We start from the raw sequence: 27,291 nt of genomic DNA, 5'->3' as shown, positions 1-27,291 counted from the left end.
TGTAAAATGGCCTTGAGAAATAAATGTCCCTTGCTCCATGTGCTCATTGCACACACTCACCATGCCTGTTCTGTACTGCGACCCCAGCACCATTCTGCAGGGTCAGCAGACAAACTTCCAGACAGTAGGTTAATTCAGATTACTTTAGTTAATTGATCAATACGTTAAGTGGATAATTAGCAACAATTTTAGCTGCCTAAGTGCAACTCTGGGGTTGTGCTATCCCACTATGAGCATTGATTTTCCAGGTGTATAAATGGCCTTTTGGAAATTGATGGCCTCATTGGAGGTGGAGATTTGCAATGGACTTGCATTTAGAGTATGTTTGAAGATGAATACAAATGTGTGCCGCTGCATAAAAGGGGAGAAAGGCTCATCGGGCATGATAGAAAGGCCTGGAGGAGTAGCAATTTTCTGTGTGTGTGGGGGTGTGTGTGTGTGGGGGTGTGTGTTACATTAACGATCCTGTGACCTTTGAATTCAATTCCTTTACATCATAACAGTTGTGAGCAGAAAGCAAAATATCTGTTTTCCTTTTTTTTTTTTCAATAAAAGTGGCATGAGTTTATAATTGATTTTCCCCCTTTAGTCAACAACTAATTTAAATGAATTTCATGCAGGATTGCCATTTTTAAGCCTTTTTTTTTCATTTTCAATCGCAGCTCCTGCTGACGGTCTTGTACTTCAGGTTTTATTTGACACACTAACAAAGAAATTCACAATTTAATTTAAGTTTTCCGCCCCATTTCAGCAGCACAAAATACCCATCTAATCCTCTTCCCAATATGACTTCATGACAGGCATCTGCACGAGAAGGCAGTCATTATACAGAAGATATGGCGGGGCTTCAGAGCAAGGGCACGTTGCAGACAAATGGTGATGGTAAGCCAAAACGAGGAACAGCTATAGATGTATTGATTTGGTTATGATAGCATGCATTAGAATTCAATTTCTATGCGCCTAAGTCCCTGCATCTGACCTTAAGAAATATAATTCACTCATTACACATTGGGAAATTAGCACTTAGGAAATATGATGTAATATGCGATGGAATTTTATCTGCATTGCAATTCCTGGGATGCATTTAGAATGAGCGTGGTGAGGTAAATGGTGGTAGCAGAAGTGTAGAAGAAGTGTATGCATGTGCACGTGTGTCTGTATGTGTGTATCTGTGTGCCTTAGTAAAACAAGGCCGCCTTGTCGGCATATTGCCTCCAACTGCTTCTTAATTGAACAGATTGTTGATACCGGATCCAATACCCAGCGCTCTCACATATAATTTTCCCCTGGATTGAGTTTTGTAAACGTATCACAACAAGCTATTTATCATGCCCCTAAATTGACTGTTTGCTAAAGCATAACTGCCAGCCGCCATTTGGGAGGCGTTCAAAAAAAACGGGGGAGTCGGCGGCGAGGGGCACTGAAATAAACGATGAAGGATGTGTCACAACGCACATATGGGCAAAAAAGAAGCAGTTTGGGAACAGACGAGCGCTCATTTGAATCACTCACACTTTTCACAGTTTGGAATTAGCCCACTGAGGCTCCATTCTTCTACTGCACGGGTCCTCCATTAAAAGTTAAAAAGGTCCAGTTCAGGAAAATTTCTTCAAGCCAACGTCCAAAGCATCACAATGTGTAAAATGCATTTTCAATGCATCCCATACGTTTCATCCACTGACTGGGATGTCAAATAAATAAAGTGTATTCGACTGTTGATTTTAATTCTGTGCAGTGCAGTGTGCAGCGCAGTGGCCGAGTGGTTAGCACGTCAGCCTCTCTGTGCTAGTGTTCTGGGTTTGAATCTGTACTTGGCCTTCCTGTGCGGCGTTTGCATGTTCTCTCCGTGCGTGCTTAGGTCCTCTTAGGGAACTCTAACTTCCATTCCAAATCATGCTCATTAAGTGTATTGAAGACTCAATTGTCAATTGACAGAATTGTCCATAGGTGTGAATGGTTGTCAATATGTACCTTGTGAGTGGCTGGTGAGAGTCCAAAGTGTAACTCACCTCTTGCCCAAAGTCAGCAGGGAAAGGCTTCGGCTCAAGGTGGTGTGAATGGATGGATTTTCACAGTAAACTTGAGGTTGTGAGGAAATATTTCTTCACAGCATGTGAAAGTTTGTGTTTGTGTAAGTTTGTCCAAGCAGATTATGACAGTGCACAATTAACAAAGAAAAAAGTGAGTGTGAGCATTTTCAGATGTTAAATTGTTTCTTCATAAAGTACATTTAGAAAAATCATTTTAATTGTACATAAAATGATCTGAACTAAAATTACCATGAGCAATAACCATCTTTACATTGCCACCTTTTTTGTTGCTGGTTTCTTGGACTTCTCTCCGTGCAGCTTACCTGCCTCACACATGCCCACTTGCTCCACTCGCACAGTTGCCCTGAATAAATGATGGGATTGGTTAAGATGCGTCATGTGGGAGGAGTTTCAAACATGCGCTTTGCTCGTGTATTTCCTGTGTTGCGTTAATACCAAAACATGCACAGGTTAATCAAAACTATATTAGTCTGCATACAGATCAGGACCAGAGTCACCTGTTTAGGACCTCAATTCTTTCTCACTCCTTCCACACACTATTATAAATAATATGAGTTCTACAAAAGCCCCATCTCAAAACACAGCTGAATTTACAGCCCCCTTTCAAGTCTCCTTCGTGTCTTCCCCGCCGTGATTAAAAAAAAACATATGTTGAGATATGGATCCCTTTTATGGACGAATCTCCAGTTTGTGCCCCCAGTGGTCGGCCCCGTGCGTTTGGTGTGAGTGTGCTGCTGCATATTCTCTGGCCTTTTGTGAGTCTCTTCTGGCAGCTCCGTCATTGATTATGAAATCCAGAGGAGAGCGTTTGGCCGTCATACATCTCCATTAGTTCGCTGCTTCAGCGCCATAGATTTTCCTGGCCCTCGCGTGTGTTGGTGTATTAAGAGAGCACTGTCCTCCCCTTGATACAAAGTCCCTCTAATCACTCTCTCTCTCTCTCTCTACCTCCATACCCCACTGACTCTTTTGTCTTTTTCTTCACTGTTGCTTTCCCCTCCTCTCTTCTCATCTGGAGTGGGCCTATCCGCGCCGCCTGCGTGAAATGTATTTCGTATAAAGAGCTGTTTATCTTTGCTGTGGACAGATCAGACAACATGTAACGTCATCTTTTCCTTTTGTGTTCACAGGAAGCATATTTTATCATGAAGATGAATTTCTACAATGAGATGGCAGTCAGGGTAAATATTGCTTCAGTGTTTTCTTATAACAGAAAGAGTGTCACGGCGGAGCGACACTCTGTGTGGTGATGGGACACTTAGTCAAGAGTGCGTTGTGAGGACTTCCTCACAACCCTTCATTCCAAAAGATATATATCAAATCCAAACGTCAAACTATACGTTTTCACCTTCAAACCTATCTCTGCCACAACTTCATGAACTCTGAGAACCATTCTTCCATGATACTCCTGCACTCCGTCAGCACAGCTGTCTTGATCTCGTCCACATCCTCTAAACGGACCCCCTTGATGACCCCCTTGAGTTTGGGATAGAGGGGATAAAAAAATCACACAGCTGGGCTCACTGAGTAGGGTGGTTACTCCCGCACGGCGATGTTCTTCTCGGCCACGAACTTTTCGATGCTCACAACATTGAGAGAAGCTACTTTGTCATGGTTCTGCCACAACTCTCACTTCTTCACACTCAATGAAAAAAGCAAATGCTCTAGGACGCTATTGTCTGTTTGGTGTAGTGGCCACCGTCATAGTGTCGTAACCCATCTGCAAGCGTCTTGGGGGCGGTTACGCATGTTGAATCGGCGTCGCCAGTCGTGACATTTGGTCACTCTGATTGGCTGTTAGCTAGCAAAGCAGCGCTCGGAGCACCAACAGAAAGTGACAAATGCGGAAAAACAGTGAGCACGCCTCCGCTGCCTTAATCTTTTTAAGTACAAGAGCAAGGGTTGAACATGTAGGTATTTCACAATACCGTGTCAAGAACGTGATGGTTTACTTTGCGTGGGAGTTCATCGTGAGCGAAGAACATAGCTGAATGTATTGTTTACGTTTTTATAATCCGCCCCCGGTCAACAGCTTTCCGGTTGGATTTTTCTAACCATGAGAAATGGTGACTACCGCCGCCAATGGTATGGAAGGGTATTACATCTTATGCATGCGCAGAAATTACTTTAATGGTCAGCGTCGCTGTCTATCGTTGCGGTGTATTCCTCCAGCGCGACGTGCCGACAGCCGGCCGGACGCCACACGGGGTAAGCGTCTGTCATTGTTGGCCAGTGTCTAGTCATCTAGGTTTTAAAATGTCTTGGTAATACCAAACCCCTTACTAAGATGTGAGAAGAATAATAGATGTAGTCCAAACTTTGATTATTTGATAAATTAAACGGAGTGAAGAAACTTTGACAAAGCATGCCAGTGTTCAAATGTTCTTATTTTGGGGGCGGGAGTGCAGTTGCTACTGTTCAGCCCATATATCACAATCCAGCTTTGACTGATGATTTGGGCATTTTTACACAATACACTTGCACAGAAATCTTATAGTTTTCACAATTCCATATGGCCTCTTTGGCTAACAGCTTCATTCTCTGTCAACCAATAAGAGGGTTTATAGGCCAACAAAGAAAATAGTCTGCCAGCTTTTATTGAAGGTTTTGTTGCTGACCAGCTGGACAAATGTTTGTCAGAAAAGCTTGGAAATGGAATACTTTAAGTTTTACACTTTTATTGGAAAATGAAACAACCAAAACTGACCACCCAATTATTTCAGTAAATGTCACATTAAGCAGGACATATGTCCAGAAGTAGACACTGCTGGTGTAGGTCATTGGGATGAAAGGTCAGGGGTTGCTGTCACCATGTGGAGCGGAGAACTAGCTACTTAAGGGGGAGAAAAAGCCTCTTCATGACCCTCGTAAAATATCACAGCTTCCTCCTTTAGAGCACAATGGCAATTTTAATGGAAACGAACGCGAATGTAACAGGGAATTGACTCCATGGTCGGTGATGTAAGAAGGACCTAAGTTTGAACCCCGCAGGGGCCAAATAAGACTTTTCTTTGTAAAGTTAGTGTTTCACTTTTTGAGATTAATGAGAGTTTTGTCTGGATTTTGTCATGTCGTCCCAACACTAAAGTCAAATTGAACATTATTGGAACAGTCCTGGCATTACCCTTGACCAAGGCACTGGCCCCAGAAGAGGAGTTACTTATAGCCACTGAAAGATTAACCACAAATTTACCACATGTATCTTAAAATAAGTTTATAAATGGTTAGCATTAGTGTACTTTATTTGGTATCGAATATAGTGGTCGGATGCTTATTTGTATTCAACTGCAAAAAGTACCAAGCGAGGAGACACCTATTTGTATAGCGCTATATTTTTACCCCAATAAAAACGCTATTTTTTTTATCAATGAACGTAGTTCAGTAGTTTTCTTTCTTTCAGTTCTAATTATTTTAATGTTTAATTGTTTTCCAGCAGTCACTCGAATGCTCATCACTATCCTCCACCATAAACTTCAGTTTGACAGCTGCAGTGACTGCATTTTTTCCCATTTTCAATGCACTCAACAACTACAGCACAACATGTGTTAGAGGAGCAACTTTTGTAATGATTTGTTTTTTTGTTTTTTTTCCCCATAACATTACCATGTGGACTTATAATGAAGTTTAAGAACTTGTTTTTTTTTACACGTAAAACTTTGGCATGTGTGTGGCCTCTCACTTGCATTCTCTGCAAGAGTGTGCGTGCATGCAAATGAGACTGAAATCCAGTGCCAGTGACCCTTTACAAGAACGAATCAGTGAAGGGCGACGGTACTTGCCAAGCCTTTATTACCAAAGAAATATTTGGGAGCGTGTGAATGGAAGCGAAAACACAGTGGAAGAAACAATCATCCCTGAATCCCCAGTGACTCTTCCTTTGAATCATTCTTGTCGCTTCCCTCCAGTTTATGGTGCCGCGCTAGCTAACGGAGGAAAATGTATTAGGGCCGTAATAGAAACCAATGTTTACATGCTGCACCTCGGATTTGTATCAGATTCAACAGCATCGATTTCACTTGTCAACAAAGGTCAGCAAGAACTCGAGAGGCGGCAATTACTTTATTTAAAATTATCTATTGACTAGCAGATCAATGCTAATTCTCATTTTGCTCTTTGTTGTTTTTCGCCCCATCCTCCATCCGTTGTTTCTCCCATTCCTCCGTCTGATAGTGTGATGATTCTTTTACTCGCTGTTGTTTTAATCTCCTAATTAGTTTGAAGGACGTCCAGCCTTCTGCCTCACAATGCTTGACTCTCATGTGTGGGTGTGAGTGCGAGGCCGGGCTAATCTGCAGCCTCTACAATCAATCTGCAGCGGCGCAGTAAAATGTATGGCGCTGTGACAGCTGTCCATCCCACCTTGGCTTGTCCCTCCATCATGACAGTGAAAAAATGCATTATGATATGATTTAAGGCTGTTGTTCAGGCCATTAATACTGTCATTTGTTGACGTAATGTGTTTTCTTTCATGCTTTTCCTCTCTGCAGATCCAGCGAAGGTGGCGAGGATTCTATGTGCGAAAGTACATCCATAGCTTCTATTCACGCAAGAGCTATCTGGAAAAACTATCCAGAACAAATGAATTAGTAAGGTAAAAAAGAAAATGCAAACAATATCATTGTGATGATACTCTTTCCACCTTCTCTGCTCCCTTCTTTAATCTATATTTTCAAACGTTTCCATGTTTGGTATAATATTTTACATTTGATTCACCATTGCAGTGACATGTGGCGGTGACACCATCATGCTTTGGTGCTATTTTTCTTGAGCATGATCTTGGTCCACAGACAAGATTGAGGGAATTATAAATTGTTCCGAATGGAAGTCTGTATTAGCACAAAATCTTCAGACACTTTGCTAGGATACAAAAATAAATGCCAAAAGCCTACTAGAACATCTGAAATTAATTTTGGGTTTATCCGATGAACTTTAAATGGTGGCAGCTGTTTGGTGATTTCCATTCATCAAGAGTTTGAATATTATTGGCTCATTGTGAACACTGCCACATCCCAGTTATGAGAAAGAAAGTGACAGTATACAGAACAAAACGGACATCTTATAACACCTTACTCGAAAGGGAACGTTTTCTCTTTAAAGGATTAATACAGAAAGATAAAGTTGCTCAATGTTATATACTCCAAATGACTTCATATGATCTGAGTGCTGACCTCAAACTGGTGCTTTTTGAGGGACCAAGCAAGCAAGACACCGGAGTCAAGATCCGTCCTTGCAGACTAGATATTACCTCAGAGAAAATGTAAGGGAATGAAAGTGACAGAGACAATGAGAGCACTCAGAAGAGGGAAGGAGAGAAATCCTTTCAAGGCTGGAGGCTAAGCGAAGGGAGAAATGAACGATGTGAAGAAATTAAAAATTAGCCTCTGATGTGAACCCCAGCTGCTGCATTAATATAGAAACCTGCGCTCCAGGGCTTACTGCTAGAGCTACACCATCTTTTACTTTTGAGGAAAAAAAAAAATCACGCTTAGTTAATAAGTCATATTTTAACTTTATTAATATATTTTACCGCAAAATATCTTTAGGCTTTTGCTAAAATTAAATGTAAATTTGTTAACATGTCTTGGATCACTGACTTCCCCCCCAACTTCCCGACATCATTTGCACTTTTCATAGAGTTGAGGAGGGAGCAGACTGTTAAAGCCTATTAAAGGAGTGTTTCCACTTCACTACAATAACAAATGAAGATAGATAGATACACGCACAACCTCATCAAGTATTCTGATACATTTATTCCCTAAATTACCTTAACTTTTCCATGATCGGCTCAGAAAGGAGTCTTAGCACTTGTACTGATATTTTTACTGACTATTAAATATACTAAATAGAACGCAGTGATGTGGTATTACACACATTGCCGTGCAGTCATTAAATTGAGTAATACTTCAAAACACCTCATTTCAGTTTCTTAATTTGCATATCCCCGCCCTTAATGTCAACCAAAATGAAACTAAATCAGAGTTAGTGTGAAGTTGTATTGAAATAATCTTTATAAACTAAGATTATTCAAAATAAAGCAAAAGTATAATTAAGTCAAATGTGACGTCACCTATGCATGGTACACATACTCCTACAAAGCCCCTTCTCTGCTGTGGTGGGGGTATTTAAGTCATTTTCTCTCCAGTTAATCACATGTTTATTTAGTGCCACCGAGGTCACGATCAATTAATGCTGTGCGGGCGTTTATTTGAAACATCGTGTGAGCTTCTGAGCCTTTCGCTGCCAGATCAGGCATCTCGCAAAGATCTGTTTTTTAATCCACCGGCGTGCTCCCTTCATCTGGAAGACTGTATGTCTGTCCAGCACTCCGAATGAATTATTCAAAGTTGGACTAATGGTGCCCATTTAGCGCAGGCCGATCGGCTGTGCATGGTAATCATATTGGCGAATTGCATCGACTGCCTGTTCTCCCTGACTTATTTCGGTTTACAACTGGTATATTGTTACATTGCATCGTCTTTGTCATTCAGTCTGTCAAGCCCATGCCAAAGCAACAGGTGTCACTGTATCCCCAACCATAACATTTCAGCCAATCCAAAGGCTGAAGAAGTCATTTCCAGAGAAGGCACAATAACAATAACTAAACAGGGAATTGGGTAATCATACATGCGAACCAACACAGGAGGTCCTCGGGTTGCGTGGGGCTCCACCTCCACTGTTTTTGACTTCACGACGTCTGAGTCTCGTCAGCCATTTTGTCTCCAGCCTCATGGTGTAGAGCAGGAGTCTTCAATCCTGTTCTTCGAGGGCCGGTGTCCTGCCTGTTTTCCATCTCTCCCTGATACAGATATTCACCAAAGGTCTGCAGAAGCTGGATAACGATCCTGATCTTTTGAATCAGGTGTGTGTTGCAGCAGGGACAGATGGAAAACAGGTAGGACACCGGCCCTCGGGGAACAGGATTGAAGACCCCTGGTGTAGAGTGTCTGTGTTTGTGCTCCGTATTTTTCTCGGGAACCTCGCCTTTTTCACCTTCCTTTTTCACATCATGGCCCCATCATTATTAAATACAAATCCTGTATTTTTGACCACGTGAAGGGTTCGTGAAGTGATCACAAAGCAGCGTTCTTTACGGTTAGTTTCGACTTACGTGAAAATTCGTGTTACGTCCCTCGCGTAGGAAGGGAACTTGTTCGTAACCTGAGGACATCCTGTAATGGAGTTTATTTATGATTGAATATTATGCTTAAATATAAAGTTCATAAAACCTTAATAAAATAGATTAAAAAGATGTTTTATGTTACAGATAAAGACAAAAATCTTAAAACCTCATTCCAGAATGCTGGATGAATGCTGATTTGTTGTGAAGTTTCCATACTAGTTTTCGTTTGACAATACATGTGGCACATAAGGTAACTGAGCCGTCATTATAGTGCTACATAAGAATGTGTTTTTTCTTTTTGATAGGTAAAGTTGAAAATGAACGATTACACGATAAATTGCTTGTGTACTCTCTTATAACCGGGATGTGGCTGTGTTCAGAATTGAAACTAATATCAAATGGAAGTCGGCACACACCTGCCACCATTTCAAGTACCTCTTATTAATCCCAAATACATTCCAGGTGTTCTAGTTTTTTTTTTGTTTTTTCTTTTGCTTTCTAGCAGAAGCCCGAAGGATTTGTGCTATCACTGACTGCTGTTTCAAACTTTTCATAATTCCTTCCGCCTTGTCAAATGTCAGTTGCAGCTGAAAAAAAAAATGCCAGAAAAATGTATGCTGCCACCCCATGCATTACTTGGGTATGATGTTCTTTTGGTGATTAGCAGTGTTGTTTGCGCCAGACATATGTTTTGGAATTATGTCCAAAAACGTGGGTTTCATCTGACCTTAACAAACTCCCCCGAACAGGTGTGGGGTGAATGTGTTATGGTCTGATGTGTACTGACGTCCATGATGGTTGAGATGAGTTTGAATGTGATTAGTTCACATTATTTCAGTTGTTTATGTTTAGCATCCCGTGTAATTTAAAATTTAGTCTTAAAGGTTGTAGTTTAAGGTTAATGGTGGAAAATGTTTTTTTATTTATTGGTCTAACTTTTTTATTTAACAAAAACCTGCCATTTGAGTAGGGGAGTGTAGACTCTTTTAGCCACCGTATATACTTTGAGAAACGTGTTTTTTTTAAATGCCTTTGTTTGGTCTTAGTACGCCACTTGATCTTAGCTTCTTTATCTTCTGACCAGCATCTCCTCTTTCTTCTTTTTCTAATTTTGCTTTGTTTGTATCTTCCTCTTGCCCCCTCCGCCATTACCATCAGTTCAGCGTGCTTCCGCATGCATCCTCATTCATCCTCCCTCTCCTTCTGCATAGCCTAATGAAGTCAAGACCCCAGCGCAGTCCCCACTCTGCCACAGTTTTCCTGGACACCCCAACAATTTATCACTTTGTCAGCGAGACACTTAAAGTTCCTGGGCTTTAATAAGGGCATGCGGTGGGACAATGGGGGCAATTAGGAAAGCAGAGCAAGGCTGTTTTGCATATTTACTAAATGTGCTGGAGTCATCGCCGCTGCCACCAACACGGGCTGTTGGCTGCATGAATTATTCCTCTATCTGCCATAAACAGCTGGGTAATTATTACTGCCATCATCTGATAAATATTCTCGCTATGATGCCGCAACAACACAGGAACATTTGAAACTTATTTTACTTTAACTTGAAGAAATGCGCAGACAGTGTGGCCAGGGTTATTTCTTCTCCTCTTCTGTGGCGTCTCACGTCCTCCAGCTACTTATTCTCCTGTCTCTCTTTTCTCCAGCCTTCTTCATCGCTCTCTTTCTCATGTCCCTCTCAAGGACATTGATGAAAGGCGAGCTGCTACACTGGAGTGGGACCTGCGCTGCCAACACTCTCCGTTTCTCTGCGTCACTCTTTCTTTTGCCGCTTCTTTCTGATCCAGTTTGGGTGGAGACAAGTTCACTCCCTCAGTTTGATTGGATTTGTATATTGAGCCTGCGTGTGTGGTATGTGTGTGGCGGAGCATAATCTGGCTGCTGTGCTCTCCTTGACTCTTAAGAAAATTACTTTTGAGGAGGAAAGAATGGAGGGACATGAGGACGGTCTGAGAATGTTTGAACTTTTTTAAGAAGAAAATAATGGATTGTAAAATGTTTTTAGTATTTTACAGAAGGAACTGATCAATCTGTGAGTCACTTAAATGGAAAGTCAGTGTAAAAAGCTCAATATATTGAGCTGGTGATTTTCTCAATCGACTGTCTGAGACCCCTTTCTCCTCCTTTCCTGCTATTGAATCATTTAATTGGAGCAATTAAAGCAGCCAATCAGGTCACGTCTCCATTAAATATTTAGAACTTGGCCAATTAGTTGCGCTGTTGCTGGCCTTGATGACCGCAAGTGTGGCCCGGTGTGCCGCAATGCCTCGGTCTCTGATATCCCATGAGCCCTTGACTCCCCATTCTGAACCAGGAGGTAAATTATTGAGGGAGAGCTTGGAAATTTAGCTGTACTATATTAGCCGTTAAATAAGTGAACAGACCTGGGTCACATCGGTTTGGGTTTTGGTTATTTGGAACTGCCTGAAGTAAGCTTGATTAGTTCCTGTAGTCACCAGCCTCATATTACAATATATTTCCTCTGTTCTATGAATCATTTTATGAGTATTTTTCTTTTTGTCTTTATTTTCGGAAAACTCATAAAATTCGGGGATGAATTGTAAACTCCAAGTCAAGGGTGTCAAACTAATTTTTCATGGGCCACGTGAAATGATGTTATGACTGTGAAACCATATAAATGTCTAATCATCTAATCACAACAAATTAATGCATAACTCGTTTTGAAATCAGAAGTCAATGAAAATACTTCTGCAATTTCATTTATTTACAGATTTTTGGAAGTAATAAAGTACACAAAGTACACACACGCACATGATTTGTTTTTGCGGGAACTTATCTGGTGGGCTGGATCTGGACCTCAAATTTGACACGTGTGCTCTAAATTAAACACTAACCATTCCCGGATGCTGATCGACTTGTAAATTGTCTAGCTTAAACAACAGCAACAAAATAACTGAAAAGGAAATGATCAAAATGCAAGTATGTACAATTTTTTGGGGTGACATTGTCGCCTTCATAAAATCTTGATTAACTGTTCGGGTAGTTTTGAAAGTAACATTACTATTAAATTTAATGACAAAGACCAAATGTGACGAACTTGTTAATGGTCTTTCACTTCTTTCACTCACCTATAAAGAGCTCAAAGTACTTCACACGGACTCCTCATTCATCTGCTGATGACGCAGCATTGGGAACAACTGGTGATTCAGTATCTTGCTCAAGGACACTTTGATATGGTTACAAGGGCAGGGGATTGAACCCACATGTGTCACATGTCTTGTTTTTTAGCCCCCCCAATGCAAAATACATGTATCCACTAGTGTGATGTCAGTCTGAGTTAGGGATGGGGGGATATTCACAGATTTAAAAAAAAAAAACCTTTCCTCCTTTATTTGCTGAAAAATGTAATTTTCTGTTTTGTAAATATTGCTTTATTTCCATTTCGTGGCAGCTTGGTGCCAAGGAACAATTTTGAAGTAAGGGGAGGAGCTTCATCTTGTCAGCCCATTGCCAAAAGTAATGCTTTGCTGCAATGTTGTGGCATCAATAGGAAATTCTAAACTTTTTAAGAGGGCGTCCATTACTGGATTTATGTTATTTTTAGCAGGGCTTAGTCACTATCCCTGAGGAAAGTGGGTGAACACGGTATTTACGGTATTTGTGACATCCGCGTGCAGCTCCCCAAAATTCCCGGTGGCACCCAAAAGATGGGATTTTATCTGCGAAAATAACCATAAACAAATGAATTACTGACATGGTGTATTTCTGCTTGAAGTTTTACTACTTTCTTTCTTCCTTTACGTTCACCACTCATTCATTCACTTGTACAGACACACACACACACACACACCCCAAGTGCATGTGCAGCGTGCCGAACAGGGCTAATGAGGGTTGTATGTTGTGTCGGCTGGTTGGGTCGACACAGATCGAGGTGCCTTCAGCCATTACAAATCTGTTTGGCTTTTGTCCACTACACAGCAATTAATAACGTTGGGGCTGGGGGCAGGGAAACAAAGGTCACCCATTCAGCCCAACACACTCACACACACACACACACACAGGCATGCTCATCCCCATAACAATGTTCAATGCCGAACACAAATTCAGGAAAACCCTTCGAACACTCTGCAGGAAAATTGACACGTGTTATTGTCTACTTTGGCAGTCACACGCCAGAAATATTGGACCATATCCATTTTAGAAAAGCAGTTTAATGCATAAATGAACATAAAGGCTTTCATAAAGTACCTTGTTAGGCGTGCGCATTGAATTATTTTACGAACCACTCTGTCCCAGAGTAAATCGACTTTAAAAACTTTATATTTCACATTAATAAGTAATATTCCAGTTAGCCAGGGCGGCAAATGGAGGCCAAGCAACCTCTATATTTATGCATATACACACTATCGTACATAAACATGCACAAAGTCTTAAAGAACTGAGTTTAACACCTAAACACACACACACTTGCTTGCGCGTGGGTAATGTTCTGCATATTTCATTTATTTTGTAATTTAATCTGATGCTGAGAAAGAAATGAAAATGCAAAGGCGGCGGGAACCATGTTGTGATTTCTTTTTAAATGCCACTAGCCGATGAATGTATTAACCTGCCATTACGGACCCACTAAGAATATTCGGATTCGTCTGTTGAGGTCTGTAATTGAAAATAGAAGTTGGCTCAAACAGTGGAGTGGAAGCAGCGAAAATGGACGAATTGTTGATGAGCAAGAGCCAACTCGTACAGGGATTGCTCTTGAGGAAATAGATTGGCTTTACGTGCGTGCACGTGTTTCCACATTACTACTATATGAGTGTTTTAGTAATTGTTTCCAATTCCCTCTTTGAAGTTATTACCCCCCTTGTAACAATAAGGCTTTGTGATTGCCGGATGAAATTGCTGTGTATGGGCTTTTAATGCATCCCATTTAAGCAGCTTGGCTTAACAGATGTCACAGACAGACCTGTCCTGGCTGTTGTGATGAAATATATTCATCATCCTCCCACTTATACCCTCAGACTCGCTCACTTTCCCCCCCTGTTCTCTTGTTTTTCTCCCACGGTACCTCTGCTGTCCCAGCCTCTTATTATCAGCCGCTTTTTCATTCATCTGAAGGACACTTCGGGGAATTACCGCCAAAGCCTGCATGATAAATACACAGGCGCGGCTCCACATTAATTGTACGATATGTGCTCAAATCTTCAAGCAGTTTTCCTGTGCTATCATACAGTATAATGTACGGATAATTAAGTTTATATTTGGACACTAAGAACACGTAAAAACATTTGGTCAAAATTATTTTGAGATGATATTGCATCATAAGACATGATGTCCAATTGGCATTAATATGAAGGTGCACCGTTTTCATGATTTACATAATATCTACTTACGTTATCTAATTTCGTCTAATTCAATTTAGGATTGTCGGCCTTGGCAAGGATCTTTAACGGTGCATAATGTGGACATAAGATATCAACAAGAACGTCAATACACAATATGAAAGATGCTGCTTTGAAAAGAATTTTGAAACTTAATCAGAGGTATCCATTTGCTTTTAGGAGAGAGATGGATGAACTTGAAGAGCTCCAGAAGAGAGAGCGAATCTGTCTGAAAAAGGTGAAGAATCAGAAAGCCAAACTCTACCAAGCTTACAGATGGCACCACGTACTCAGCACAAAGCAGGTTGGTCAAGTGCACACGTGCCGTGTCAATGTGTCAATTTGACCATGATCAGATCAAAGGGAGTCTCCGTGTTCTTTCCTATAAACACTTTAATGTGCTCAACTGCATGGTAGATTCTAAAAAATGCACGGTCGGTTAAATAAAGACTCTAAATTGTCCGTAGGTGTCAACGTGAGTGTGAATGGGTTGTCTATTTGTGATCTCCGATTGTGTTCATTGTGTGACCCGCCTCACGCCCAAATTCGGCTGTGATAGGCTCCAGGACAACCGCAACTCCAGTGGGGATAAGCAGAACAGGGAATGGATGGATGGACTATAGATGGAGATGGTCAAATTGTGCTTTTGTGTAAAATAGAAATCTTGTTTTGTTGTGTTTTTACCATTCATGACTTCATTGGGTATTTAGTTCAGAGGAAAAGTTTTGGTGCTTCCACAATCCTCTGTTGGCCTGTTCTATCTCTAGATACTGTATATATCGTTCTCTCTCTTTTTCTGCATATGGTGGGGGGGGACTCTTTCCCTTCATAGCACTGACCTTGTCAGGAGTGAATAGATGGCTCTCCCACACAGTTCATCCTTCTGCACTTCTCGGACCCCGGCGCACACGCACACACGCAGGCGTACTCACAGCTTACCAAAAGGCCCCAAGTCCCTCTGACAGAGACAGAGATGCTGTGTTCTTGGGGTCAACATCATTGCTCTTCCCATAGCTTGCTCGTTGCTACTGTGGGATTAAGCGTGTCTGTGCGTGTGTGTATGTGCGTTTGCATTTGTGGCAAGTGACACGTTTGCGGGGTTTGTTTTTGTTTGTCTCTGAAACGTGTCCCGGTCCCTATCAGTTCACGTCAGAGATGACTATGGCTATGTTTGGGATTTTTCGTGTGTGCTGTTTTACGGTTTTCAGCCAATATCCAAATTCTGTTTGTAGGATTAGGATAGAACATTTTGATTGGTGTTTATTCAATTGTAATTTTGCGAAGTGAAGTTTATTCGTTAAAGATCTTCAAGAGCAGCAGTTTTGCTAACGTAAGGGACACGCATTCTCTGATCTGATTTTGCCCAGTTTTATATTAACTGAGGTTAATGGAGTTTATTTTAGAAATACAAACCAAATCCCCGTCAATATTAAACAAACCTTTTCTAATCGACTGATCTATAAATGTTATTTTGAAAAGAGCTGAGACAAGATAGTCCTCATTTCCCACTTAAGCCCTTTTCTCATTTTAAGAGTGTCCTAAATAGCAAGTGGCGTTATTAGCATATAAAGTAGAGCCCTACAACTCAAAGCTTTGGTCTTGTAATTAACATGCATGCAAAAGGATCACTGTGATGTGAATAATTCTTGCTCAGGCTTTCTGTAACAAATCCACTTCAGATCTTGTCTATACAGCCGATGCGGGTAGTTCGGCTTGTGTGTCATGCCATTTTTTGAACATCTGTTTTTCAGTGCGTTCATTATGACTCGTCGTGTTTTTATATGAAATTGGGAAGACTGGACGAGAATCATTGTCATTTTCTCATACTAAGTAATGTGAACATGATGTCTATCTCTTACCTATACTTTATTAGTTTCCCATCTCATCCCCTCACTCTGTCTTCAGTGCCCGGGGGTCTTCAACTCTCCATTCAGGCTGGCCCCCCATGAGATGGAGTTACTACTGAGGGAGGTCAAGTACCAGGCTCCCACCAAGATAGTCCCAAGGGAATGTGCTCATCTCACACCTGCAGCTCCAACACTCCCTAGTTTTTATGGGACTGTTGAATCCCCGAGGAGCAAAACAAGAGCCTGCTGCTCCCCCAGGCCCATACTTCCCTGCATAACTAGCACAAAACAGCAGGTAAGATTGTATTCAGTTGAAAATGCACATCACTGCCCTCCACCAAAAGCCCCCCTGTTAACAAATATACGTAGTGGTATTCCTTAGGGCTGCAACTAATGATGAGAGTAATAATCGATTATAGGTCAATAATTTTGTCGTTTAATTGATAAATTGGATCAAAAAAACCATCAGTTTTTCACTTCAAAGATGTAGAGGTTTAGTAATGACAATAAAAACAAACATCAAACAGAATGAGAATATTAACTACTTTGTATGATAGATTGCTGCAGTTTGTTGTATTCTGTCTAATTATTGCAGATAGACCCTGTTTCTTTCTTTCTTTCGCTATCAACCCTTCACCCCTAACTAGCGTGATAACTATCTGGTAGTGATGGATGGTGAAGGTTGAGGTGCAGACTGTGGAAGTGGTCAGGCCAGGCCACTGATCCCTTGGCGATAGGAGCAAGGACAGGTTGCCCCACACCTGTCCCTTCCTCTGTTCCCGCCCCCCCAACCTGCCTTTTTAAAAGCTAACAAGGTCACCTCCGCAAAGCAACAGCATGTACCAGCTCCTTGATCTGTAGCATACTGTCTAACGTGAACATTTGCACAAGTTACACATTAGTGTGAGCACATCCATTTGCACTGGAGAGTTTGGGATTTGGAGCTTGAACAAAGATTATGCAACATCACTATGCTATTTTATACAATATATCGTCACTGTCCTGTGAACAACATTTATGTTCAATTTTGGAAAATAAAACAATTTTCACGTTAATGCGATGTCAGTTCAGAGGTCGTGGAGTTTGCATGTTCCCACCGTGCCTGCGTGGGTTTTCTCCGGGTACTCCGGTTTCCCCCCACATTCCAAAAACATTCTTGGTAGGTTAATTGGACACTCTAAATTGGCCCTAGGTGTGATTGTGAGTGCGGATGTTTGTTTGTCTCTGTGTGCTCTGCGATTGGCTGGCAACCAATTCAGGGTGTCCCCCGTCTACTGCCCGAAGACAGCCGGGATAGGCTCCAGCACTCCCCGCGACCCTTGTGAGGATAAGCGAGTATAGATAATGGACGGATGGATGCGATGTCTGTAACATGGAAACACCATTCATCTGAAAAGAAGAACATTGCAAAAAACGGACATAAGGATTTTTCGCAGGACAGCGACAATATATTTCTTGTGAAGTAATCTGTAATCCATACACAATGTCGTATTAGGACCATATTGAAAAGAAGGTAAAGCATGAGAGAAATGGTTCAAGAACAGGCTCCCACATGAATGTAAGTATACCACTTGGAACCCCAAGTTATATCTGGTTATCTCTTGTACTATTTGCTGCTTATTGCGTAAGGTCACTAAAAATTGTTTAAAAAAAAAAAAAAAAAGGTCTTTCTCAGGAATGCCTAATGATGGTGTTAATGTGGCAATACATTGACTTTCCTTGTCAAGCTTCTACTAAAATGTTCCTTGACAGCATCCTGAATAGCCCTGAAAAGCTTCCAAGAACTTCATCCTCCAAATATTGAAACATGTTTTAAAAATAAAATTACTGCCTTTGATTACACACATTTACAAACATTAAAAAAAAAACTAGACAGAAGGCAGCACAACATCTTAATTTGTTTGCAACTTTGTTATGTATCAGTAGACTTCACAAAACCATAATGAGGGAAGGAACCATGTCAACATAATGTAAAAGGACTGAAATGCTGGACATCTGCTTGAAATGTAACTGATTTGTTGGTAGGATCCCAAAAACATTTGTGTGCTATTGAGAGTCATCATTTCTAAAGGATTATTTATTTGCTTGACAGTTACTTTTCCAAGGTATCGCGACTAAATGATGACGGTAGTTGAAACTCCGTGTTCATGCAGTATAGCATGTCTTTTCTTCATCCTGTTCCCACACGACTTAGCTTTTTCCCCTCTCACTCATCCTCAGACTGGCTTGGATTTATTCTGTCTTTTTTTTTCCCTTCTGCCTCTCTAGCGGTCTCTGTGTCACATGAGGAGGGACGAAGAGGACTGACTTTTGCTTTTAGCTGTAAACCATCACCACCTGTGGGAGAGCGATCTGACAATGACAGAGAGGGGAGAAGCTAAAGCAGAATGAAACAGTTATCATGAACTGATACTTGTGCCTCTTGTTGGTTATTTCAGGTCCGGGTAAGAGACCCTGCGGAGATGTGGGTGCAAAGTGTACGTTTTCCTGAGCTCTCTGTGGGTCTGCAGAGTTCATACGCACATTTGGAGGAGGCTCAGAATAAGTTGCGACGCTACAGTGGCACACCGTGAGTCAAGAAAGTATTTTTTTCTCTGAGCCACAACATTAGGTTAACTCCATCTATTATGTTAATGCTTCATTTTGGACGCAGGTGAGCTGGGGGCTATCCCGGCTGAGTTTGGGTGGGGTACACTTTGGGCTGTTCACCGGGCTATCGCAAGGCACATATAGACAAACAACCAGAGGTGGGAATTCGTCTATGCTTTAGTCCGTCTATGAGTTCTCGTCTATATTTCAGACCCGACCGGTCCGTCCGAGTCAGCCAAATGGCGTCGAGAACGGACTTTACTGGTACCACGTAGGTGCCACACTCCGCTCACCACGCTGTGCATGTGTCTTTTGTTTTTATTTGATATTTTTCTTTATTTGGGGGCGTGTCTGCATGTGTCTGACGTGAAAATTATGTGCTCGATGCCAATTGGCTGTCGCCGACGAGGGATGGACTGGGAGCACATTATAGGATTGACGAGTTATGGACGGATAGACGATGCCCAGCTCTGCAAACAACCACTCATATTCACAACTACGGACTATTTTGAATTTTCAGCTAACATGCTTGTTTTGGGAATGTGGGAGGAAGCCACAGTACAAAAAGATGAAAATGTAAGCACGGAGAGAATATGAAAATTCCTTACATAATGGCCCTTGGTATTTGATAGACTGCACAGTCTAATTAGAGCCAATAAAAGCTGTGTCAAAATGATTTGCTATTACAAAGATAATGTAGGGTATCCGTAGATCCTTAAAAAGTCTTACATTTAATTTTCCAAAATGAAGGCCTTAATTAGCCTTACAAATGACACTTAATCATGATGGTCAGAAAAATGCCACAGGCATAAACAACAGCTGCGATATTTTTTGGGGAAAACTTGTTAAAGAATGCATAATTAGTTTAGTATGTGTGTAATCACGAACAATGTTTCTATACAATGTATATATTTCAAAAATATTTTCACTAAATTCCTAAGATATTGTGTAATTAATTTCTATACTACGGCCAATTTAAGATGGCCTAGAAAAGTGTCTTAAAATTCTTTCTTAATCCATCTGAGACCCTGCGATTTAGCTCAGTTATAAACCCGCCTCAATATGTTGCACTCAAGTACCACACAATTGCAAACTACAATCACAAAAATGATTTTTTTCTAAATGCATGATAGTATCATTAACGTGTTATCTTTGAAACAAAAAAGATATTTTAGATTGTGCAGGTGTACCGTATATCATGTTTTGGGTGCCTAGTAGATGTGTGCAAATAATGTCTCTTTACACTTAACACAAGCACATTCACTCAACATTAAGTAACAATTCAATGGGAGTATGCCTGGTGATTATTTTAATACTGCTTTAGTGCCCATTTCTTATTAACAGTGTCACGGGCTTTTCTGTGTAATTAAGATCAGTGTGTGTGCGCGTGTACGTAACAAGTGTAGCTGCGGTGTATTTGTGACTTTGTTAAACACTTGATTATAACCTCATTACTTCTCACGGACTAATCTACTCAGCTGTGTGTGAAGTGCTCGTATTAACCCTCATCTTGATCTCGTGCATGCTGTAATTTCCCAGGCAACAGAACAAAAGACCACCCAGTTTTCTCACCACTGTACTCTTCTTTGGTATTTAACACCGCTTCAATCAAACAACTGAAGCTGCACAGATAAGGATGACATGGAAATTCAGTGACTTGTAGCAATGCCAGGTGTAATAACAGCTGGTGATTCAAATCAGATCTCATTCTATTTTGAGGAGAGAAATAAAAAGTATAGAAAATATTACAAACCGCTACCTGTGAAACAGTGCACTTCTGCACCACTAACTACAACCACAATGATAAATTAAATTGATACCTTTTTGACAGTGTCGATCAAAAACAATTTTATATATTTTATATATCATTATCTTTGATATATACCATCTTTGTCAAAACAGAACTCTTAATACATTTTCTTATACATAGGGTTAGTGTGTGTGTGTATATATATATATATATATATATATATATATATATATTCACCAATTCGGTGGAACGGCCCATATACAGTACAGTAAATATTGATTCATCTCTTGTTTTATTTATTTTTGCTCGGTCTGACTGTTGGTCAACCAGAAGACCAGAAAGTATGCACCACCCTTTGGACCGCAGCAGCATTGGCATTCCTCATCCGGACAATGCCAAGACCTTTGCATAGTGTTCAACTGCTCATACACTGATACCAACAGAAGGTAGGTGGTAAATTCTAAATACAAACATACTCAGGTTTATTTACTGTATTTCAAGAACATTGTAACCTTGGAGATGAGATACCCATCACACTGCCCTCAGATGCGGAGTGCAGATATATCTTAAAATGTAACATATGTCATGTACACCTGGAACGATTCCAATGCTTGCTTTGTGGTTTAACGCAGGAATACATACAGGTCATATAGATATAAACAATAGATTAGGGGTGACACAGGGGTTGCCAGGGCTCCTGCCTCAAGTGTAACACAATATTCTTCCTTCGAATAAAAGACAGAAAAACAGTGACTTGGTGCAGTCAAGCCCTTTCAATTTGAGTTGCACAAATTTGTCAAAAGTGACAGCAATTTAATAAATCGCCGCTCTCTATCACACGCATATGTACACCCACCCACACACGCCAACACAATTCCCAGTTATGCCCTCCATTGCCCCCTCTCCATGTATACGTAAATGAGGTGTATGCATGGCTGTGTGTGTGTGCGTGTGTGTGTGTGTCTGCATGTCGGGGAGTAAGACTGTGTGCGCGCGGGCCCTGCGGTCTGGTCCAGGCATTAGGTAATTGACTGTGTCTTTGCTCAAGGCCTTTCATGGATCACCGTCCTTTATTAGCTCACTTCCCAGCATGCGCACGCATACATATATGTGCATGCACACACACAAACTTCCCAGCAGTTCCACCCCAACCTCTTACCCCCCACTACCAGCAGCACCCAGACCCAATTGCCCGGAAACAAGGAGTGAAACAAGCGAGGAGAAAGAGAGAGAGAGAGAAGAGCAAGAGAAGGAGAGAGCAGCGACACGGGAATGAACTAACACGGCCCCAGGAAGTGGAGATAAATAAGAATGGGGATTGAGTGGGTGGGTGAATGGGGTCTCCTGCAGCTGACAACTGGAGCTGGACGAGTTTGGTCCGTTTTGATCAGCTGGTCTATTCAGGCTTTGTAAGATAGAAAAGGGAAAAATGGCCATACTCTGTGTCGCCTCTGAAACGGTAAAACCATGACATGTCCATGATACGAATTCAATCTTACTTTTAGAGTATTGTTACAGTCCTAACGCTGCAAGTTTAAAAAAAAAGTTTACTCCCAGTTAATCCGCCCTTCACTTGATGATTTGTAAACTTAGGCGGGTTCCCACCAGTTTAGTTCCTTTAAAAAATAAAAGGAATACAAATGCAACAATAACTCCATAAATAGTGATGAAAAATATATATGATGAATATGATTCACATCTTTTTGGCTGTATACACCACCACAATGTATTTGAAAGGAATTGAAGAAGATGTGCCTTAACTGCAGATTTTAATTTGACGTTATTTACACCCAACTCAGGTGAACGGTGTAGGAATTACAACAGTTTGTATGTATACCTCCCATGCATGACATCTTGGGCCGAACAGAACAGAGCAGAATTTGTTGGGGGTGGGGCGGTGCACTTCTAGGCACTGCGTTGCCGGAAACAGGACCCCCTAGCTAACTCTGGCTAGGAACGCCCTATGTACATGAAACTCACTCTGCGTACTCATACTACCACCATTAAAGCCTGGAAAGCATGACATCTTGGACCTAACAGAACAGAATTTGTCGGGGGGTGCACATCCAGGCAGTGCGTTGCCGGAAACTGCACCCCCTAGCTAACTCTGGCTAGGAACGCCGTATGTACACGAAACTCACTCTGCGTACTTCAATTTCAACTCCTGCATCATTTATAAACATGTCAGGAATGCACGTACAAGCTGCAAAGTTTGTACTTTGATCTTAATTGTTTTTATTATTATTTTGTACATACCTTAAAGACTTCTAGCTGTAAGCTACAAATGGTCATAAGAGCCTGGTGCGATTTTACCACAATTTACATATGATCGGATTAGTCGACGAATCACCAACAGTAGTTGTGATTGGTGCTTAGTGATGGTGATTGGTCGTTACCTGAGTCAAATCACAAATCACAGCGCACTTGTTTTCTGAAGCTGAGCCATGATTGGTCATTACCTGAGCAACTGTGATGTCATTTTCAGTCTACAGAAGTGACAAAATGGCTGCCTCCTGAGATGGCTAAAAACGGGTCAATTTTGTTGCTTAACTCATCCATCCATCCATTATCGATACCGCTTGTCCTCACAAGGGTCGCGGGGAGTGCTGGAGCCTATCCCAGCTATCTTCGGGCAGTAGGCGGGGGACACCCTGAATTGGTTGCCAGCCAATCGCAGGGCACACAGAGACAAACAAACATCCACACTCACAATCACACTTAGGGGCAATTTAGACTGTCCAATTAACCTACCAAGCATGTTTTTGGAATGTGGGAGGAAACCGGAGTACCCGGAGAAAACCCACGCAAGCACGGGGAGAACATGCAAACCCCACACAGGGAGGCCGGAGCCGGGATCTAACCCATGACCTCAGAACTGTGAGGCGGACGTGCTAGCCAGTCGACGGACGTGCTAGCCAGTCGACCACCGTGCTGCTTAACTCATATTCCACAAAATTAATCAGAATTCCTTGTTTCGACTAGTGGGCCTACATGGAACATATTCTTGAAAAAAATGTTTGGGTTGACTTCCTCTTTAAGGGTTTACTGTGTGTTGATACATCACCATTTGGCATAATGCTCAAACCTGACTGGACCGAAGTTACTTATGGGGAACTAAGGGATCCAGCATTCAATTGGTTCATTATTTGATTAAGTGTTGTCTCCCAAGTCGTGTCATTTCTTCGATAGACACGCTAGTGCTTTTGCAGGACGGTGTTGAGTATAGAGAGCATTAACTATATTGTTTTCCCATCCTTGGCCCACTTCTATTATATTACTGCCAGTCAGAGCTCTTCTGACCACATCACCGTCTGTTATTTATCCTTGTGTGCCTCTCTACCTCTATTTGCGCTCTCTTCTCTGCCCGTGTGGTAATTAGTGCGTAAGTCCTATCGTTGGAAGCACCCCCAGCTACAGCAGCAGCCAGCAGAGCTTTGTCACAGCTCAGAGGGCCGATGGAGTGGACAGCTCAGCCTTGATACTCATCATCTTCATACTGTGCCGGGGCCATGCCTCCCCCGCAGCCACATTATCTGGCTATGCTATCCAGCCACGCTCCTAATTATTTTCAAATCCCAGCCGAAGCCCTATCACCCACCCTGCCACGTTACCCTGCTCTGCTTGTAATCATCACCTTAAGCCTTGCTTTGTAGCCTGAAGTCCCATCATTAGCATATCCCCATTTTTGCTAGCTGCATACTCTGCCTCTCTGGCTTGACCATCACAGCTCTGGAAATAGCCCATGACTCCTGGACCTTTATTTACCATACCCATCTGTGTCACAGCAAGAAAGGCTGTCAGTGTTAATGTGGTGTGCCCTGTCACGACTTACAGCCATCCACACATAATCACACTGATGACAGTCCCCACCTCTCCAGGAATTCAATGGCCCCCCATCTTAGACCAAGGGGTGCTTGCCCTTCCTCTGTCGTCCATGTGACCTTGCCCTCATTACACAGGTCCAACAAATACTGCATCTCTGATAATCACATTAAATGCTAGTTGTTTTGTTCGTGGTTCCAACTCGTTGCATGAGTAATGAGTAATTTCAAATGCAGTTATGGGAAAGCCTTCTCTGTCCAGGCTAATTTTGTGGCTGCGTTATTAGCCATGTCACCAGCGGTACTGCCTGTAACCATAAAAGATAGCTAATTAGGAGGCCACGTGCAAATCAAATACACTAGACTGAGTGGTCACGTCTGTGTTTGCTTGTGCTCCCAGCATATCTTTCCCCTCATATTAGACTGGCACCCATCACAACTTTGAAAAGCTAACATCTAACCAGAACCATGGCTGCCATGCACATCAAAACACATGCTAGGCCATGAAATGCATTCTTCAACTTGAGCACATGCTAGGAAATCCTTGCTAGCCTACATATGCGCTCATTGGCCACCTGTAAGGTAAACCTGCGCAGTGTAGTTTGATGCAATAAAAGAGAAAAGTCTGTCTTTACAAGCCTAATAAAGCTCGCTTTTGATTTACAAAGTCAGAGCTGTATTAATGTAACCGTTTATTCTTGGGGTTGTAGTTGGCATTAGTATAAGCCTGGACCTTACTAAGAGGTGTGACACCCTTTTGCTCCCAGCTTCTTGCCAGAATTATTATCACCACAACTAATGTATCCAGGTTCGTTTTAATGAGCGCAATATTCATCTGCAATTAATACCTGAAAATGATATGCAAGTACGGATAATATACATTGGAAGGACAAGAGGGGGCAGCTAATGCTTGAAGTTCCAAGTGTTACTGCAACTATACACATTTCCTGTTATCGCATGCGTCCATCTATCATCCGTCATGCTGCATAAGTGTATAGGTTACTGTGGTGGGAAAGAAAGAACGTTAATTCTCCATAACAATTTTACAGCGTGCGTAAAACTCTGCAGCCCCTTCATTTGCACAGTCGTAAAACATTCCCCCTGCCATTCTCCTTCCCACTCAAGAGTGTGTGTTTTTCAATTAGTCCACACTTCGCCTCCATTATGGCGGCATTTTACTCTGAGAGGCCTTCAGCATGCAAGATAACGATCACAGCCAAGCGTACACGTGCAGGATTTAAAGTATGCAATGTCGATTAAGTGATTAAGAGTGATGCTTCCTTGTCAAATGAGTGAATGGATGACATAATAGTTAAATACAGTAGTTATGTTCTAAGCTGTTGACCGTGGCTAGGATACATTAACTCGGGTCATTGTTGTAACTATCAGAAAATTACTCAGGATTATGTTACTCTCTTTTGTTATTTACAAAACTGGGCATTTTACAAAAAAAATTGCGTTCCGTTTATCAGTCGGGGTACCCTTCCGCTGTCCGTTTATCCGCCATTTTGTCCGGCCGGACCAAATAGTGACTATCATTTTAAATGGGCTAGCATTAGCGTTTCCGACTACCAACTTCGACAAACTACAACAAGCCGTATGCCCAGCTCTGGTTATTTATGTGCTGTATCAAACATGTACTTGCACAATACAGTTCAGCCTTTAAATCTGAACACAGTGCATTCTAGGAAGCGGGTCTACTTCCTATTTGTATTGATTTTGAAAAAGAAAATGCAAGAGTCAAACTATTGCCAGCATATAACCTAACGTACAGGCAGTGTTTTAATTTGAACATTCTTTCACAATAATCCTTAAAGGTTTGGTTGGACCACCAATCTTTAGTGGCATTTTGGTTATGATTTTAGTAAACATTTCGTTGGGAGCCATAAGGTGTTACAGATGCCAATCCAGCCGATGGCTTGCTTTTGGTTGGATGTGCATGTGCCGCTGCAGAATGACGTAGATAAACAAAATAACTGCATAATAGTGCACTATCTGTTTGAATATGACGTATTTTTTTTTGTTTGTTGTTTTTTTTAGATGGATAGATGGCTAGACGGATAGATGGAGCAAAATTTAGCTGTAGTTGGTATCAGTTTGTAGTCGGAAACGCTAACGGAAGCCCGTTTAAAATCATAGGTTGACCGGCCCAGAGGCAGGTACTAATTTTTATGACCGGAGAAAATGGCGAATAAACGGAGAGTGGAAGGGTACCCCGGCTGTAGGCGATAAATGGACCGCAAATTTTTGGGAAAATGCCCAGCTCTGCTCTTTTCCTCTCTTCCCCTTGCTGCAACTTTTTCTCTGACCTCTTATACTTTCCTACACGTGCCTCACAGTATAATGTATGTTCGTATAGTGCCTGTATAGTGTGTGCTGTCAAATGACTCATGCTCACTTTAAGCAGACAGCCGGCTCGTATACAGCAGTGTTTCTGTTCTTTACAATGTCCATTTATATCTTTGTTTTTTAACTTGGTCGTCGACCTGTTTATGTGAAGACCACATTTTTACATTTGCTAGAAGATGGGCAGTGTGCGCGCATGCATGCTTGCATGCGCAAACGTATGTGTGAGTTATTGCCAGTGAGCCCAGGGTGCATGTGGGAGTGGGGGGAGTCGGGGTGTCAGTGGGACCCGTAAAGCGAAGCAATCACAAACACTTAAATGTGCAAATGGCATTGATGTCCTGTGTTAAGCAGCCTGTGTTGACTGATGAGCCTGTTAACCCCGCCTGAAACAACTCCAGCGCAGGGGATTAGAC

The 27,291-nt window shown here is 41.7% G+C and overlaps 1 protein-coding gene across 2 annotated transcripts in view; it reads left to right on the top strand.

Annotated features, from left to right (window-relative positions):
* The window catches only part of spata17 (spermatogenesis associated 17), a 37,275-nt gene that overhangs the window by 713 nt on the left and 9,271 nt on the right, over positions 1-27,291 (top strand). The window contains exons 3-9 of one of the 2 annotated variants that reach the window (XM_086025858.1): positions 801-882; positions 3,182-3,232; positions 6,539-6,642; positions 14,703-14,760; positions 16,428-16,664; positions 18,808-18,938; positions 21,039-21,154. In XM_086025858.1, the coding sequence (XP_085881984.1) occupies positions 801-882; positions 3,182-3,232; positions 6,539-6,642; positions 14,703-14,760; positions 16,428-16,664; positions 18,808-18,938; positions 21,039-21,120 (745 nt within the window). In that variant the 3' untranslated portion in view covers positions 21,121-21,154. Of the gene's footprint in view, positions 1-800; positions 883-3,181; positions 3,233-6,538; positions 6,643-14,702; positions 14,827-16,427; positions 16,665-18,807; positions 18,939-21,038; positions 21,155-27,291 lie in introns of both variants that reach the window. The other variant, XM_086025857.1, reaches the window with a different exon arrangement.

This window comes from Filicampus tigris, chromosome 3 (assembly GCF_054856515.1).
Source record: "Filicampus tigris isolate MCC_2025a chromosome 3, RoL_Ftig_1.0, whole genome shotgun sequence".
Classification (NCBI taxonomy): Eukaryota; Metazoa; Chordata; class Actinopteri; order Syngnathiformes; family Syngnathidae; genus Filicampus; species Filicampus tigris.
Note: the sequence above shows the minus strand (reverse complement) of the source record. Positions and strands in the feature narration are given on the sequence as shown.